Source organism: Conger conger, chromosome 15, assembly GCF_963514075.1.
Source record: "Conger conger chromosome 15, fConCon1.1, whole genome shotgun sequence".
Lineage (NCBI taxonomy): Eukaryota > Metazoa > Chordata > Actinopteri > Anguilliformes > Congridae > Conger > Conger conger.
Window position 1 is genome coordinate 14,034,353 of NC_083774.1, and position 18,111 is coordinate 14,052,463.

The 18,111-nt window shown below is 46.9% G+C and overlaps 1 protein-coding gene across 2 annotated transcripts in view; it reads left to right on the forward strand.

Moving 5' to 3' along the window:
- LOC133111941 (immunoglobulin superfamily DCC subclass member 3-like) overlaps positions 1-18,111 on the forward strand; it is a 67,002-nt gene that overhangs the window by 2,411 nt on the left and 46,480 nt on the right. For both annotated transcript variants that reach the window (XM_061222582.1, XM_061222583.1), the window contains exon 2: positions 4,860-5,165. In XM_061222582.1, the coding sequence (XP_061078566.1) occupies positions 4,860-5,165 (306 nt within the window). The remainder of the gene's footprint in view (positions 1-4,859; positions 5,166-18,111) is intronic.

An 18,111-nucleotide genomic window follows, 5' to 3' on the forward strand; every position in this document is an offset into this window, starting at 1 on the left:
TAAGAGCAAGAAAGAGAGATGGAGACAAACAGAGTGTGGAAGGCCTTCATTTGTTTTTGTGTAGAAGGTTTCACTGGAGCATTAATACAGTATTAAATGTACATTTGGTCGGTCCCTTAAGTTACAAAAGTAACATGCTTGGGCAATGATTGGTAAAGTTTGACTCCTCAATGTTTTTTTTATCTTGTTGTTCTTTAAAAATGTTTTTATTGTGGAATAAATTCCTGATCTTGTGCTCCAGGGAACTGGAGGGAGGTATAAAATGCAGAAATGAAGGCGTTTTGAACATAGAAGAGGCTCTATGTGCTTCTGCCTTCCCTCATAATGAAGGCATAATATTGTGAAGATGAAACTGATACATTTCCATTCATTTCTTTTAATATCGACTGTACTATTGATGTAGATAAGCACATATGCAATATAATGTCTGTTCGTGTGGCTACTAGGACACAATACAATCTCATAATCGCTCAGAGCTCATTTGTCAGTGTTATCACATTGTCCCAGAAGATGTGTATGTAGGCTATAGCGTGAACAGTGCTAATGGGAGGGTATTCATAAGTTACACATAGAGCATTTAAATATTAAATCTGGCCTACATCCAAATAAGATTATCAGATTGTATTTATTTATTTAGCAAAGGTTTACATTTTACTGAAATAGCCCAGCCTTCTTACAAACCCTTTTTCAAACTCTTTGCAACAGTGGAAATACACACGGGAACAGGGATCATCAGTATCTACATTTGGGTTGATATGATCAACTGTAGTACTCTTGACAAAACTCCGGCTTCCCCAAAACTGTCAAATTAAGGACTTTTTTGTCACATCATTAAAATGAAGAAGAAAGGGCGTGAGCACATAATAGAAAATGGACGTCACCTGTCTGCGGAAGACAGAGGGTTTAATGGCCCATATTTATCAGAAGGAGCTGTACCTCAGTCCTGCCAGTTGGGTACGGTGGGTTCTGCCAGATGTCAGCTGTAAGCTAAGCCGCTCAGCTCTTAAAGAGAGGTCGTCTCCACCATCCTGTCAGGTCCCTGCTCTTCTGCTGAGGTAATCCCACACCCTGCGGAGATTGAGGAATCACTAACCCATTCCCGTTTTAGAGCCAGCGTTAAGTGCGCTCTTTCTCACTAATATACCCCGCGTCTTACCAGGATTGGCTGAGAATATCCCAAGGAAAATGTCCTCAGTGTGATAGCGATTGTTGTTGAGCGCTCACGCTATGCTGGGTTCTGTAATAACCCAGGGATTTCAGTTGAACTTGAGGACTTGTCATTGCTTGATAGAGATTCTGTTTTTTTTTGCCCCTGTGAGTTTTACATGTGCAAGTCAGCAGCACGGTGTATCAAAACGAAAAGCTACAGCTAAGGTGAAAATGTTGGTTTGTGTGTAAAAGTAACACCTTCTGAGAAGTGGCTGCAGACTGTGGAGGCCACAGCGGCTGTTGGCTCTCATGGCCGGAGAATGACGTCATTGGCATATCGAGCTACGATGCAGGTCAGCGGCCTTCTTCTTTATCCGAGTGCAGTTGCTCTGACCAGCCATGTCGCTATCCCCACTCTCTGCAAACCAAGACTCCCTCTCCCTCTCACTCTCTCTGTCAGTAACTCAAGTACCGCAGTCAGCGGTGGGGCCAGTGTCACTCCGCTGCTGATAGTGACCCTGTTTCAACTGCGCCTTTCCCGCAAGTCCTCCACGCCACGTTACAGTCCTTTCATTCCTTCTTCTCAATTCAGGCCCTCGAATGAGGAAAAAGCCAGACTCCCATTCCCCACTGTTCTGAGAATGAAATGTTTGCACAGTGATCAATATCGCGCCTATGCACAGCTGCAGCGCACAGAGACCTGATCCCGTTAGATTATACTGCCGAGTCAATTTTAACAGGAGGGAAAGGCAGTTGTTTATGAAAGGCTGTTTCCTCCTGCTTCCACTGCATAATTCAGCGCGTTTTCCCTGCACGTTTCGCATTTATTAACCTTGCATCTGTTTTCTGGCAGTCACAACATAAGTGTTTTACAAGTAGAGAACACAAGTCAGACCCAACACTCTTCAATACGGGATGAAATTGGATAATTTTACTATGCCGTTTTACGAAGTTGTACATTAAACACCTCTAAAGAAGACAGACGTTCCAATGTTTCCCTTAAAAGATTTTTCTGTCATGGATTTTACAGTATGTTCAGTTATGCCCCCCCCCCCCCCTTACATACACACACACCCACACACACACATATACACACTCACACACACACACACACACACACACTCATTTACACACACATACACACACATTTACACACACACATACACACACATACACTCACACACACAATCACACACATATACACTCACACTCACTCACACACACACACACACAATCACACACATATACACTCACACTCACTCACACACACACACATATACACTCACACTCACACACACACACACACACACTCACGACCGCCCGCATGCTTCACTCTGAACAGAAAGCACACTGATTGGTGCGCTCCAGGGCTCATCATGTGCTGTTTACGTGCCGGCATCCTGTGCTAAACTGTGAAAGTGCAGAACACAGACAGCCTGCAGCACTCTGGACAGAGCTACAGCTACAGCCCCACGCTTCCTCCTGTGAGGTCGCCGTTATTACAGCGAGTGTGACATGCTGGACGGACACAAACTGCAGGCTAGCTGTGAGCTTGTGTTTGTGTCACACAGGTTAAATGCTATGTGGACTTGGCGTGGAGAGGGACAAATGCTAGTGTGTCAGAAAGCAAGCGAGAGAGGGAGAGGCGGAAGAAAAAAGAAGCTGGGATACGAAGTAAACTTGACAGTGTGTTCCTGGGCTGCTCGCAAAAGACTGATATTTTGGGGGCTGTGTTAGTGATTATGCTTGAGGTACCCCCCCCAACACCCCCATCCCATGTCACCATTCTCTCGCTCTACTGACCCCCCCCCCCCCCCCCTTCACTGACCCGCCCACCCACCTTCTTCTGCTTGCTTGTAAGGCTAGAGGCAGCTCCCTGTCCTTCTGCCAGTTGAAATCTAATACCCTGAGCCATGAATGCAAGAGATAGTCCCCTGAGCTTTCCCTTTCATCAAACACAGCACTGGGCAGACTTCTTACCTGACTGCGTTTAGTCACTGTTTTTTTTTCTCAGTTTCAATTTACCATCGGGCCGCATTAACTAACCAAGGGCATTGAATCATTTCTCCTTATGCTGTCACCTCAGCATTCAGATAACGTGTCTGTTTAAAGAAAAAAACCATGTCCCGCTACACAAGTGTACTACAAAGAACATTTATTTAATGACGACGGTTTTTATAAAGAAAAAAAGCATGTGTTTTCTGGCTTTAATGTGGTTTGGAGAAGTGGTTGCTCGTTCCTGAGGTCACAAATAAATATAAAATGGAGTGAGAAATGCGAAGAGGCTTTCCCTCTATTCTTATGTCGTCTGCCTTTGAGATTTTGATGAAAATAGAGGGAGCTTTTTGTTAGTACAGTAAAACCATGGTTGTGTTTAATCAGCATTGATGAGCTGTGCTTTCCCCACTTCTAGTCAGGTACAAGTGAATACCACAAAAAATATGAGATTTGTTATAACAGAAGAAAACGATGGTTATCCCAGGGAATTAAAGCTTTCTTTCCTCTCCATAAAATCTTCTTTTTATTTTTATTTTATGCATCTCAAATAATAATTGTGCATTTATTTTTACCCTGGCCCTTTGCAAGCAGTCTGTTGGCTTTTTTACACCACTTTGTAGAAAACCCAGATCTCTGAAGTCTCGTATTTAATCATTCCTTTATCAGGCATCTTTAAAAGGCTTCAGACCCCGTTCTAAATTCCCTCTTATCTGCCCGGGAACAAAGAATTCAAGGTGAAGGTGAGAGATGTTCACATAATTGCTTTTGTATGGCTCTTTCCTTCGACCACTGAACCCTTTGCTTTCACTCTTGTTTATGGAATTGAGGAAGAGTATTTTATGTTCATACACAATATTTACTGCAAGGTGGAAATCAAAGTTGTTGCAGAATCTTGCAATTTCTGTAGATGACGGGGTGGTCTCTCGTTATATCTAAGCCTATAACATATCTTTGAACGCAATCGGAAAACGCCGCTCTGATGCGATAAAGGTGTCCGAGCTGAAAATAGTGCTGTCGGTGGTAAATCACTGGGCCCTTAGCAACAGTGAAAATGACCATGTTGACACTGACATCATGGAGAAATTGTGATGTATGGTGGCTGTTTCATTCCATGTCTGTGGAACATTCCTCTCCTGTTGACTTGAGGAAAAGCCAGGCAGTAGCTTTAAAACTCTGGGAAGACTGGTAAACACCCACTGGGATGTTCTATAGTATAAAGACTGTTATAATATGATTTATTTGTGCCTTGCTTATTTGATGGTTTGATAATAGAATTTGTATATGTGGCAAGGGTAAGCTGGGGTTAAAAGGATCTGAGCCTTGAGAGTAGCACGCGTTGTATATCTTACGGCCTTGCAGATTGAAAAGTGGGTTTTTATAAGTGTTCTTCACATATGGTTTACTTTAATGTGTGTGTGTGTGTGTGTGTCCATGTGTGGTGTGCGTGTGTGTGCGTGCCTGTGCGTGTGCATGTGCGTGTGTGTATGTGTGTATGTATGTGTTTGCGTGTGGATGTGTGTGTGTGTGTGCGTGTGCATGTGTGTGTGCGCGTGTGTATGTGTGTGTGCGCGTGTGTATTTGTGTGCGTGTGCGCGTGTGTATGTGTGTGTGCGCGTGTGTATTTGTGTGCGTGTGCGTGTGTGTATTTGTGTGTGTGCGTGTGTGTGTGTGTGTGTGTGTGTGTGTGTGTGTGTGTGTGTGTGTGTACCCAGGTGTGACCTCGGGGGCTGAGCTGTCCTTCACGTTGGAGCCCAGTGACATCATCGCCGTGCAGGAGCAGCCCCTCATGCTCCACTGTCAGGTGGAGGGCATCCCACCAATCACCACGCAGTGGAGGCGGAACGGCATGCTGCTTCTGGAGGACCACAACTACGCCATGTTTGTGAACGGCTCGCTCCTGATCGGCTGGTTTCAGAGGACCAAGCTGGACGGCTCTTCCGATGAGGGGGACTATGAGTGCGTGGCCCAGAACTCCTTCGGACTGGTGGTGAGCCGCAGGGCACGAGTGCAGGCCGCAAGTAAGTGCCCCCATCGCCCCTTCTGGGTCCGACACTCCTGCTTCTACTGTCATGGGTCTTTGGTGCTTTCGTGCCAACAAGGCCTGCTACATGAAATGTTGGAAGGCAGTTGTAAAAAAGAATATTATTGTTGTCAAATGTTGTTAAACAAATGTAATGCCCATTAAGTAATTAGTAATTAGTACTTGGGGTCCTTTTTTATGGTCATGAGTATGATGATGATTATAAAGCAACCCATTGGGCTATTTTGCAGATGTCCGCTTCCAAAGCAGCTTACTGCAAATGTCATAAATATATAATGGGTGGTGTTTATATCGCGCCTTTCATATCACAGTGCGTTATAGTGAATCGGGGGTGCTGGGTAAAATCACATGACAATTTTGAATAATGCCTGCATTCTGAGTTCTGAAGATGACCACGGCACATTTACCCATTTCCTGTTTCATACTGTAATTACTTTAAGTCACATCCTGCTTTTGACTTCAAACTTGATTAGTTGAGTTAGACCTCTGACCTGCAGTTCTTGGTTTGTTTAAGCCTGCTGCAAGACTCTGCTGGTAATAGACGCTCTGTAGTGGGAGTCTGATCAGTAGAATAAGGCAGTGTGAACGCAGGAAAGGTCTTTATTTCTAGCTTTATTTCAAGCGTTACCCTATATCATTGTGTTGAAGCTTTCAGTTGAATGTGCATTCAGCAAGGTGGTAGTTCTGTGAATTATTTTCTTTTTTTATTAAGGTTCTGGCACTCCGAAAAAAAGTGTTTTATTCATTTGAGTTGAGCGCATTTTCCTGTTAAAGGTGGTACTTCTAGTTGGCATTCAACATTATAAGTCGAGTGCACAATCAATGGGGACTGGGGGCCTTGGAATTTTCTAATGAAACCTAACAATATTAACATGTGTAATAACTCAGTGTTAACACTTGCTCTGCTAAAGTCGCCGGAACACGGACCTGGATAAAACTTAATGGTAGCTGTACACTACTGATACCAAATACAGTGCCTAGCCTGTTTTAATATAACTAGAAGTCTAGTGTGCTGATTAAAGAACCAGGCTCGTAACTCAAAGGCTGCAAGTTGAGCTGCCAATGCGCCCCTGAGCCGTGTACTTAATCTGAATTTCCTCTGTAGGGTAACCAGCGTTATAAACGGATAGTTTGTACATAATTTAAGTTGTGAGAGTGTCTCTGGGTAAGGGAGCCTAAGCAAACCAATAACGTAATAGCAGTGATGTTCCACTGCAGCCTAGTATGTCACGGTAAATTTAGAGCCTTTGGTCCCCAGAAGCACAGCACACATAGTGAACTTGTTTTCCTTGTGTACTGCATGAAAATATCTCCGCTTGTACATTCACTGCGCTAGTTTTTAATCTGCCGTTTTTTGTGCAAGTTCCCTGTTACAACCTTGCTGGCCAGACAGGTGTTTAGAGCTTGTGAAGTCCTCTTGCCTCGACCCCGGTCGGGCCGAGAAGATTTTATCTGTCTTTCAATCAAAGCCGCGAAACGAGAAATGTCTCCCTGCCTCTCTCAACATATGTGCCCATCTATCCATATAAATAACCGTATCCCTGTCAGCCTGTATGTCAGTCTATTGATTTAACCTGCCAGTCTCCAGAAGCCCTTAATGAGGAGGAAAAACACTGCCACGCTGGACACTGGTCAACGTTGTGGTCTTCGCCTCCCACGGCTGCTCTGTGTACATGTATTTATGCGACACGTCATTATATATCGCAGGTTATTGAGAATGAAGAATCGGGAAAGACATCCGGTGCTCTCAAATGGATGTGTGTTTGCATGTATGTTTTGTATGTAGAGAACAGGCCATTCCGTTCACCCGTTGTCGGTTTAATTCAACAGCGTGCCGGACGGGGGGTTGAATCGCGGAGCGGTGGGGTAGGTAGTGAAAGTTGCAGAGGGGTGAGGGGTGGTAATCCTCCTGGGAGTATCTGGACTCTTTAAGCTTTCAGGTGCTGCTCGCTGCCCGTTTAACAATGCGGCTCCACGGGGCCCGGAGCAGAGGTCTGTCCCGGGCTCATTCCCATGCCGCTGGAGCAGGGATGTGATGTAGCCTGCCGCTGAAACAGGGCCAGAGCCCCAGAGCCTCCCCTGGCTCACTCCCAGAGCAGGGGGTTACACATGTGCTGGAGCGCTGACTGTGTCAGCTCCGTGCTGGGTGCCGCTAAGCAGAAGGCCGAAAAACGATCCAATCGGGCAGATAAAATATTCTCGGCCTGATTGGATGAGCTTCCAGGGCAAAAATAACCCTGTTCTCCTGGGCTCCTCTGTAAAGAGTTCACAAAGCAAATATTGACACCGACACCAGACCAAACCCCAGAGAAGCAATCTGCGGCCCAAGCTTTAAGATCTATTGTTTAAATCACTGCACACATGTTTGTTATTGATCACACTGCAAAATAAAGCCATTCATCTTTGTTGATCTCCTGCTTTTGAAAATCATCCACGTGCGCTCTCACTCTCTCTGTCTCTCGCTCTGTCTCTCTCACTCTCTCTCTGTCTCTCTCACTCTCTCTCTGTCTCACTCTGTCTCTCTCGCTCTGTCTCACTCTCTGTGTCTCTCGCTCTCTGTTTCTCAGTCTCTCTCTGTCTCTTTCTCTCTCACACACAAAGCACTTGATGGTACTAGTTTGTCCTACGTGGATGTATTCTCACAGAAGCACCTTACTGTAGGATGAATGAACTCAATACAAGGTTGATATACCTAATAATAATGATATAAAGCTAATACATATGTTATAATATGTTATAAAATAATGTTAATTTTATTTTAATAATGTTGTTCATTCCCATCCAATAAGCATGTCTATAATGAGCTCGGTTACCACATTTTGATACGCTCCACAGTGGAATTAATTTGTTTTGGCAGTCCCTCTACATACATGTGGGTATATTTAGCCTGTGTGTGAGGGGGAGAACAGACGGTAGAGACTGTGGCCTGCTATGTGTGTGGACAGCTCTCTGCTGCGCTGTTTTAGGGTTCCGGAGGCTTCTCACTGTGCAATGGGCCGTTCAGTCTCTGTCCTTCTGCTGTGCATGGGAACGGCTCCACCACGCCACGCACACCCATGCCGCAACACACAAGAAAGCTCTTCTCATAAGAAATTCTCCCCAGGGAGTCCTTTTCAAAAGGTCAGGCTATAGTTGCATTTTTTCAGCACATTTCAAATTTAATATCGGGGGAAATCTTTAATGCACCTCTCTGTATGATTTATGAATTAACCGGTGAACAGATTGACAGACCCGCTCATCCCTGGCAGAGAAAGGGACTCATTGTCAAAAGCGATCAGCTCACCCTGTGACGATAAGTAAATCACAAAATGGCGGAATGGAAAGCGGGCGTATTAACAATGTACATACTGTTTGCATTATGCATCGGGCTACAATCCACAGTATCAGCTTGCTCTTGATTCTATTAACATTTAAGTTGCTTTTCATTTCAAACGGAATGTGCAGATTCTCTCAAGCAAATGTTAATAGGAGAGACTAGATCGTACGTTCATGACAGGACTTAGGCAGCACGCAAGAACACACACACAGACGGACTTACGTATGCACACAACGCACACACATACAGCACACACATAATGCACATGCACCCATGCAGATATACATACACACACACATACATGTGTGAGCATACATAGACAACAGATAATTTCAATTAAGAGACTCAGCTTTTTAGCAATGTAGCGTTAGCCGTTGCTAACAGAAAACTGTGATCGTTGAAGGTTTAGCAGGCTGCCAAGGTTTTCTCATCTTCATCACACCTTGGCACACTCCGCCCACGGTCTACAGTAACCCATGTAAAACAGAGCACACACATACCTACCTCCTTAACTGGAGAGAATAATCATGTGATGCGACTGTTCTGTGACGCTCTGTGCCAGCCATGATATGGTACTGCACGAGCCCTTTATAAAGACGTCATGCTACACACATGAAAGTCGTATATCTGTAGGCGTGTACATATTCAATGGGATATAAAGTCATCGGCCGAAGGAAGGGAGCGCCAATGTAGCGTTTCGGCAACGTTGTCAATTTTGTGTCCGAATTGTCAAAAGGTTTCCCTGGCATGCTGCTGGAGATTCTCTCGCTGCGTGTTGAGTTATGCTTCATGTCCCTTTAATGGCACTTAAAGACGTGCTGCTTTCAGGGAGAGTTTGAGCTAAAAATCATTACCTATGAATTGGATCTTGTAAAGGCACCTGGAGTGTTATTAATGTATGAAGCATAGCCATATTTCCTTTTGAAAAGCAGTCTGTCACGTCTCATTTCACCTCGCGCTCCAGCTGCAGTGCTTTTGTCGTCTCTCTCTTCTGAAAATAGCCTCGGCCCCGACGCGTGCCATCCTCTTCCTGACGGAGGAGTCGCTGACCCGTATTTTGACTCAAAATGTTTTAACCCGCGCCCGTGCGGGTGCAGGAAGTGTGTGCGGAAGTGTGTTTGATGAGAGTGGAGCGAACGCTTGCCCTTTAGCGGCTCTCCGGCCGCTCCCTCGTCTCTGTGTATTTGAGTTGGAAATTGGAAATCCGGGTTGATGGCCTTCACCTCTCACCTCCCCGCGCTCTGGCTCCTGAGATTGGGTTGGAGGTGTCGTGCTGATGGGTGTTAAACAGAGACGGTCGCTCGAGGGGGAAGTTATTGAGCACTTGACCATCTGTCCTCCAAAAGTAGCTCCAGAGCTGATTGAGATGCTTGTCTGAAGACTTTCTTTTTGTTTCTCTGGTCTGGAACCATCGCAGTACTAGTCATCTCCCTAGTACCGTCACAGCACCAGTCATCTCTCTAGTACCACTGAAGTACCAGTCATCTCTAGTACCACTGAAGTACCAGTCATCTCTCTAGTACCACTGCAGTACCAGTCATCTCCCTAGTACCACTGCAGTACCAGTCATCTCTCTAGTACCACTGCAGTACCAGTCATCTCTCTAGTACCACTGCAGTACCAGTCATCCCTCTAATACCACTGCAGTACCAGTTATCCCTCTAGTACCACTGCAGTACCAGTCAGTACATAGGCACGGTGTGAGGGTTTGGGTTCAGGGTACACTCATAAAGGCAGTACAGTTGGCACGGTGTGAGGGTTTTGGGTTTGGGGTACACTGGTGAAGGGACTGCACTGCATGCCCTGAGGCGGTTTAGTCTCCCCTGTGGGACAGTGGCCATCCCGTGTTTCCTTAAGCTCACAATGAGTATGAAAGGCGTGTAAGCTGTGCATGTTTCCCCTGCAGAAGGACTGCAGCCCGGCGTGTGAATAATGTAATGAGATGTGCTGGAGTCTCAGAGGGCTTCAGCAGCAGAGTGCTTCCTTCAGCTTCAGGCTGTGCTTCAGAGGCGTGGCTCCTCACCTGCCCTGCCCTGCCCTGGTCCAGGGAGCCGCTGTGGAGCCCGAGCTCACCGGTGGATGAGTGGATGGATGAATGGGTGGATTGGTAGATTGGTAGATTGGTGGATTGGTGGATTGGTGGATTGGTGGACTGGTGGATTGGTGGATGGGTAGATTGGTAGATTGGTGGATTGGTGGATGGGTGCACTAGATAGGATGGATGGATATACTGAGTGTCCATCCATCTGCCACGGTATTGTGAACCAGTGAATGCACCCCCCCCTACTTACACCCTTTGCCTGCACCTGCTCCTATTTGTGCAGACTACTGCCACTCAACCTGGAGGAACGGATATGTGTGTCCTCGTCACTTGAATTTGTTTGTTTACGTCGCTCTGTTGTTAAAATGATGACTATGGAGTATTGTGCCGGGCGCGCTCTGTGTTGGGTTCCCCGAGGGGAAGGAGTGAGGTGTGAGTGTAGCACGCAGTGGTGCGGGGAATACACAGCGTATCGTTGTCACAGTAGGCCATGCCCACTGTCATACTGTACACACAGGGAGATCGGTCTAATGGCCAACCTCAAGCCAGAGCATTTAGCATATGAGTGCATCGCCAACAATTACAGCAGGCATTCATTCTTTCATTTCCAGCCAATGGAGGGACGTTTTGAAAGGAGAAAGGAGGTGGGGGGTGAGGGGGGGGGGTTGGGGATTCGTGTGGACCTTTTTATTCCCTTAAGTGAGGTGAAATATAGATCCTCTTTCAACCTTCTATGGATCAAAGGTTTCTTTTTTTGTGTTATGTATTTGTCAGCATCCCCGCTCCTGCTCAATTTGTACTCGGGGGTAATTTGCGCTTATTACGGACCCCCTACAGCCCGGCGCTGTCAGGCCGGCCACCATGCAAAGGGTGCTGAATTAGAGAGGCTCCTTTTAGAACCCCCCTCGGATAAAGAAATCCCCTTCGCTCATAAATTGCCGTTCTTATTTGCTTGTCCGCCGTCTCTGTTAGCTCTCGGTTGGGGAACCAGTGTAGCGCGGGGCTCCCTGTCGGCTGTCTCTATCACCAGGCCAGCCAGGAAACACTCATTTTTGTAAATGTTATCACTTTGATGGACTCTCCTCCCCCTCCCCGCCCTAGCCCACTCGCTCTCTCTCTCTCTCTCTCGCCCTCCCCCCCCCCCCCCTTGGAGCTCCTCATTAGCTTGGGCTCAGGAAGCTTTTTATCCTCTCTGTGAATTACGCCGGACCCAGCCGGCCGTTTACCAAAGGTCCGGCCCTCATTCCTGTGTAGGCCCGTCTCTAAGCAACCCAACACAATGGCCCCCCAAACAAAATGGCTTTAATGATCAGTCGAAAGGACAGGCTTTTCTCCCTTTCTTGGCCATTAATTGGAAAGAGTTTAGGCTTTGTTAAGTTAGTATTTATTTTCTTTTTTCCCGCTTTCTTTTCACGACGTGAAACCATCGTTGACCTAGGGATTCAAGTTTTGAAGATCCGGGACAAGCGGCGTATATTGACAATGTTTTTTTTGTTTATTTTCTTTTTCTTCGAAATTTTACGGGAAATTTGATATTTCTGAATATAATTTTTTTTTAATGAACTCTGTGACTTACGCGTTTTCTGCCCGGTTTAAAAAGTCGCTCGCCGATGAGATGAGACTTTAATGTGAAGTCCCGGGGAGCTGCTAGAGATGAAAGGCTGAAAGGCGGGCGGGGGGGGGGGGGGGTTCGAGTTGAAGTCCCGTAGTTAAAGATTTCTAGAGAGAGCTGTCACACTTCTCTCCCAAGGTCAGACGGCCATGTTTGCCTTTCCACTTTACCATCTCCTGTTTAGATTGAGTTGATGTAAAAATACAATGACATGTTCTGTGTGTGACCAAGGAATCGATCTGTTTAGGTTTAGCTGTCTTTTTGTAGTCCGTACTGTGCAGCGTGTGTAGGGGTGGGGGGGAGAAGGGGGGAGCGTGTTGACATATAATTGTTGAAGAATTGCACATGACCAGGGTCGGTAGGTGTGGTCCTGGAGGGGTGAAGACATTCCTGGGACCGTGTTCAGGGGGACGCCCCTGCCCCCCTATCCTCACGAGTGGGTCCCCGCCGAATCACATGTCCACCTCTCTCTGGTCTCTTTTGTCTCCCTTGTGAACCTAGACACACACACACACACACACACACACCCATCCAGCCCAGCCCAGCCCAGCCTCCCACCCCTGGTTCATTACTGGGCTTTGAAGTTGTGCTTTCTACTGTCACTGAGCTCAATGACAGATACTCACAGGGCAGGAGACGGGGACAATAGATCAGGCATACATTCAGGGGGCTCCTGGAGAGGCGGTCCAGCTAAGGCTGTTGTCCCTGGTGGTGTGATGCACCCTGGGAAAGGCCGGCCCAGCGGAGAAGTTAGCCAGGAGCCCTTCTGCAGTTATCCACGGCCTTGCCTTGGGAGGGAGGGCTTCTGTTGGTAGGGTTTTTCCTACGTCAGTGAGGAGACTAGTCTTGCCAACCTGGCGGTTCCGGCTGTGTGGTTCCGCATGTTGACCACACAGCCCAGCCGTGCGTGACGTGGGGTTCTCCCGCATGTTGACCGCACAGCCCAGCTGTGCGTGATGTGGGGTTCCCCGCATGTTGACCACACAGCCCAGCCGTGCGTGACGTGGGGTTCTCCCGCGCGTTGACCACACAACGTTGACCGCACAGCCCAGCTGGTGCACTGTGCTTTGAGAGGAAGCTGCAGCTGATGGAATGTGCTTCTGAGATGAGGTTAGAAAGGTTAGAAAGCTGTTGCAACCCATTCAGGTGTCAGATACAGTGTGACTAGAATGCTCTTAACTGAACATAGCGGGGTGGCCTGTTGCATAGTGGTTAAGGTAAATGACTGCGACCCTCAAGGTCGGTGGATCAATCCCCGGTGTAGCCACAAATAAGATCCGTACAGCTGTTGGGCCCTTGAGCAAGGCCCTTAACCCTGCATTGCTCCAGGGGAGGATTGTCGCCTGCTTAGTCTAATCAACTGTACGTCGCTCTGGATAAGAGCATCTGCCAAATGCCATTAACTTAATGTAATGTAACATTTCAAACTTCTACCAGTAATTGAAATCAGTGTTCTAGATCACTTGGTGAGTATACTGACTGACATATTCCAAAAGTACCTACTATTCAGTAGGCTTGAAAAATGTTAACGAATACATTCACGATCAGAAATGGGAGAGGGAAAGCAGGCTGGAAGATTGTGGTTATGAGCATGCTTGAGTTCCCCCACTTACAAGCAGCCAGCTAAGTCTGCACTTACTTTGACAATAGAACATGGCTGTGTAACCTCCCTCTCACCACTCTGTGCATTACGATAACAAGGGAAGACAATAAGGCCAACTTAGCGGGGGCTTTGCTCTGCTAGCAGAATGAAACGCTATCTGAATCTCTCCCACTCCTTTGCAAAATCGATGCGCTGCATTGCAAGATGAACGAGCTGTTCCCAAATCTTACTTTTCCACGCGTCTGTCTGACCGCGTTTATAATGCGTCTTTACCAAAGCTTAATTTGACTTTCACCGCGATGGAGACGCTGATGCTCTCCGTCGTGTTTACTGAACGCGTCTCTGTTTCCTCCTGCGCCGTTTCTGTTCTCTCTTCCTCTCTCCCGCCCCTCCCTCGTGTGCGGGCGTTCTTGCGCTCTCTTCCGCCCGCTCCTTTGTTCCTCGCGACGATGGCGTCTGACCGGCTGCGTGGCGTTTGCAAGAGGCAGCATATTTCCTCACTCCCTCGCTACATCTCTCCCTCCCTCCCTCTCTCCCTCCCTCTGACGTGGATGTGATAGATTGTCAGGTGTAATTAAATCGCACTCTTGTTGAACGGCTCTGTAATGCAATGCTCTGCCCCTTGGCCAGGAGCTGCTGAGAACAACCCGCGCCTGAAATCATTTGGCCCGACTGTCAGTCTTCTGAAGGATTTACATCAGCTGTTTGCGTTAAATATGCTCTGTGTAATCAAGACATAATCTGCCTCGTTTCCCTTTTCCACTGTGTAAGGACATTACACGCGACCGTAGGTACGTGGCATCTCTCTTCTCTCGGCTTTATAATTAAGAGCATAACTGCACGGGGGTCGGGAGTTACTTGTATTACGGAGCTGCATTAGAAGTATGTTTTATCTGCCTGCATTCCCCCTCTCTGCATTCCCCACGTAGAATAGAGCAGTATATTCACAAGCCTGTCCATATTCTCAATGCCTTTATTCGTACGTACTGCACGTTGCGGAAATTCTAGAAACATCCGTGGCGTTCCCTTCTCGGAAAGTGGCCGCGCGTTTTGTGTTCCTGGAACGTGGCTTCTTGGACTATTAAAAACGATGGAATCACTTGTATTGATTACCTTCTATAGGTTGAAGGTTGCCCAAGGGGTACGGAGCTCTAAGGACATATAGATTTGTACTTTTTCACCGCAAAGATAATAAATCACAGGCCTTATGCGCTCTGATTTTATACATACACCTCCTGTCTTTGGCTCATTTCCATTTAGTTTGTCTAACAGAGTGGGCCTGTCGAGTAATCTTCCTGCAGCTTGGCTTGCAGTGAGTTCTCTGGTTCAGACCTTGAATGGGTCACGACTGTACTGCACTGTAAGGTACTAACCCGAATTGCTCCTGTACGGTTCCTTCATGCCCTGCTGTGTAAATGGATCTCATGTAAACACTTTCATATTACGTCCAGGGCTTTCTGCTAAATATCCTTATTGACGTTATTGATTTTCCCGGTGGACACCCATCTTATATGTCGGAATATTTACTGATGCAATTCAGATTAAGTGCTTTTGTGCAAGTACTGTGGTGCGAGTACAGCTGCAATGCCTCACCTGCCAGTCAAGCCTTCAGACCTTTCTGTTGTAAGCTCAAGCCCTTAACTGCCATACCGCAGGAATGCCCTCATAACATACAGCATAATACGATTCTGTAAATCCAGCCGGTTCTTTTACACAAGGAAACCCTGTAAACAGTGTTGTCCCAATGTTACTCGTTCAGTATCGCTATCAGACCAGCCCAGCCCTTAAAGGTACAGTAGGTAAATTCGGACTTCTAACGGTCAAGAGAGGAATTTTAGCTACAAAAACCTTCAAACCACAACACTGTTTATCCCACCCCTTCTCTGCCATTGGCTGTGGCAATTGGAACCAATTTTCGACCAGTGAGCTTGAACTATTGAACTATCTATATACGATGTTTTGATACAGAGTGCCGGCCCATCAACTGCATATTTTGAAACTCTAATTTAAGGACTATAAACACAGGCAGAGGGTGATGTCAGTGAACCTTTTTCAATGATAGGAAGGGATTTAACATGTTCTTGTATCAATGTTTTAACACAAACATCTTACATATTGTACCTCATATTGGGGATTAGAAAATGGGTGAAATGATCCAGTCCCCATTCCATGTTTCCCCAAGCCCGACGCTCCATTCAGAGTGGGGGAAATCCCTCTGGCTGAAGTGGGATCTTGTGGAATATTTGCAGTAAAAGGATCAATAGGTTCTGTTTTTGGCCCTTTTTCTGCAGCTGTAGGTGGACAGACAGAAGGTAACTGATCAGAGTGGGTGATGTCTAACAGTGGTTCTTAATGATCACACTGTGACAGTGGAGAAAGATCTAGACCCTCTCAGAGAGACTCCAGTCCCAGTGATAAGGGTGTATCACACGGCATTCACACAGAAATGAACGGGATCAGTCAAAGGACCACTTAACATGTTCGCCGTATTCATGCACAGTGAGCTACAGTACGCCGTCTCATTTAATCTCTTTAAATAAGATTGATTAAGTGATAAACACAAGCGATAATTTATTCGAAGTATCTCGAGATACAATCATAGCATTTTCCGTGAGCAGTCGTTTTTTTAATTTATTTTTTTTCCCTTCCCCGTGCGCGGAGCGAACATTTGGCAACGTCCCAGCGACAGGCGGAGGGAAAGAGTGCCTTTTTTTTCCCCGTAGCGGAGCAATTAGACAACGCACACGCAGCCACGTCTCCCTCTTTGGTGCCTTTGACCGGGGGCGAGCCCGGGAAAAGACCCTCCCTCCGGGGACGGCGGAGCTGTTGTGACAAGGTCAGGGAGAAACAGGGCTGACTCGGTAACGTTGGCGGGGCGCTCCCATGGCCCCGCGCCAGGGATGTAAATAGGTACGGCCCGAGACTTCACATCCTTTCACAGGAGATGAAGTGGAGACAGCTGCACGGTAAATACGAGAGGAGTGTGTTTTGGGGTTATGTTTTCCCTTCCTACTCCTCTCTCTCTCTCTCTCTCTCTCTCGCTCTCTCTCGCTCTCCCCCTCTCTCTCTCTCTCTCTGTCTCCCTCTCTCTTTCTTTCTTCTGTCCTGCACTTTCTCCCACACATTCTCTTCCTGCCGTTTGCCCACCCCTCTCTATCCCAGCATCCTCCATGGCAGAGGCAGAGGTAGAGAATGGAATGTGGGTAGATGAGAGGGAGGGGGGGCTTTAGCTCCCTGTGAAGCTGCAGATCACACACTACTGGAATGGTTGGGAAGTTGTCATTGCAGTTATTTTTATTGTAAATATTATACACTTGCACATTTTTAATCAGCCAATAATGTGGCAGCAACTAAAAGCATGCAGACGTGGTCAAGAGGTTCAGCTGTTTTTCAGACCAAATGTCAGATTGGGGGAGAAATGTGATCTGAATGACTTTGACTGTGGAATGATCGTTGGTCCCAGACAAGGTGGTTTGAGTATCTCAGATGCTGCTGATCTCCAGGGATTTTCATGCACTCTCTAGATTTTGCAGAGAATGGTCCAAAAAACAAAAAAACATCCAGTGAGCAGCAGTTCTGAGGGCAGAAACGTGTTGTTAATGAGAGAGGTCAGAGGAGAAGGGCCAGACTGGTCAAAGGTGACAGTAACCCAAATAACCATGCATTAGAAGAGCATCTCTGAACGCTTCAGACCTCTACAGCAGCAGAAGACTTAATGAGTCAAAAATATTTGTATGTTGGACTGGAGCTTATTGAGCTCCATTGGATATTGAGCTTATTTGGTATATTACAAATAAAATACAACAAGAAGAAAGAAGTACTGAGTTTTTTCGAACAGGGGAAGGCACTGGAAGCAGGGGGAGTGGTATTTTGTTAATCAGTTCTGCCTTTTGTTAATCCAGATGTCCCATGACCACCATGGCCTGTGTCAGACAGAGTGAGACGGGGCCCGCCCCCCTCCCCCACCCCTCCCGTCCCTGCTTTCTAGGCTCATGTGGGGAATTCCTGACTAATAGAGGTTAAAGGTCGCCTGGAGACGGGGCAAAGGGCAGGTGTAAGACCAGACAGTGTTTCAGTGTGGGTTCTGCTACTCCGCCTGTGTTGGTGTCGTGTGTATTCCTGCTGATATCAGCGTCCCTCAGTGTGTTAGTTTCTGTTGGTGTGGCTGAAGGAGACAGTCGGCAGCTAGTGAGCATTAAAGCTTGTTTTTCACCCTGCAGTGGAGCTCCACGGCCGGACCCCTGCCAGACCCTCCCCTGCGCTCTACCCCCTGCGCTTCATTACGTTTAACGCCACGTGCTGCAGTAAAGCCAAAACGCTTTCATGGAGCAGCACCATCCCTCTATAAAAA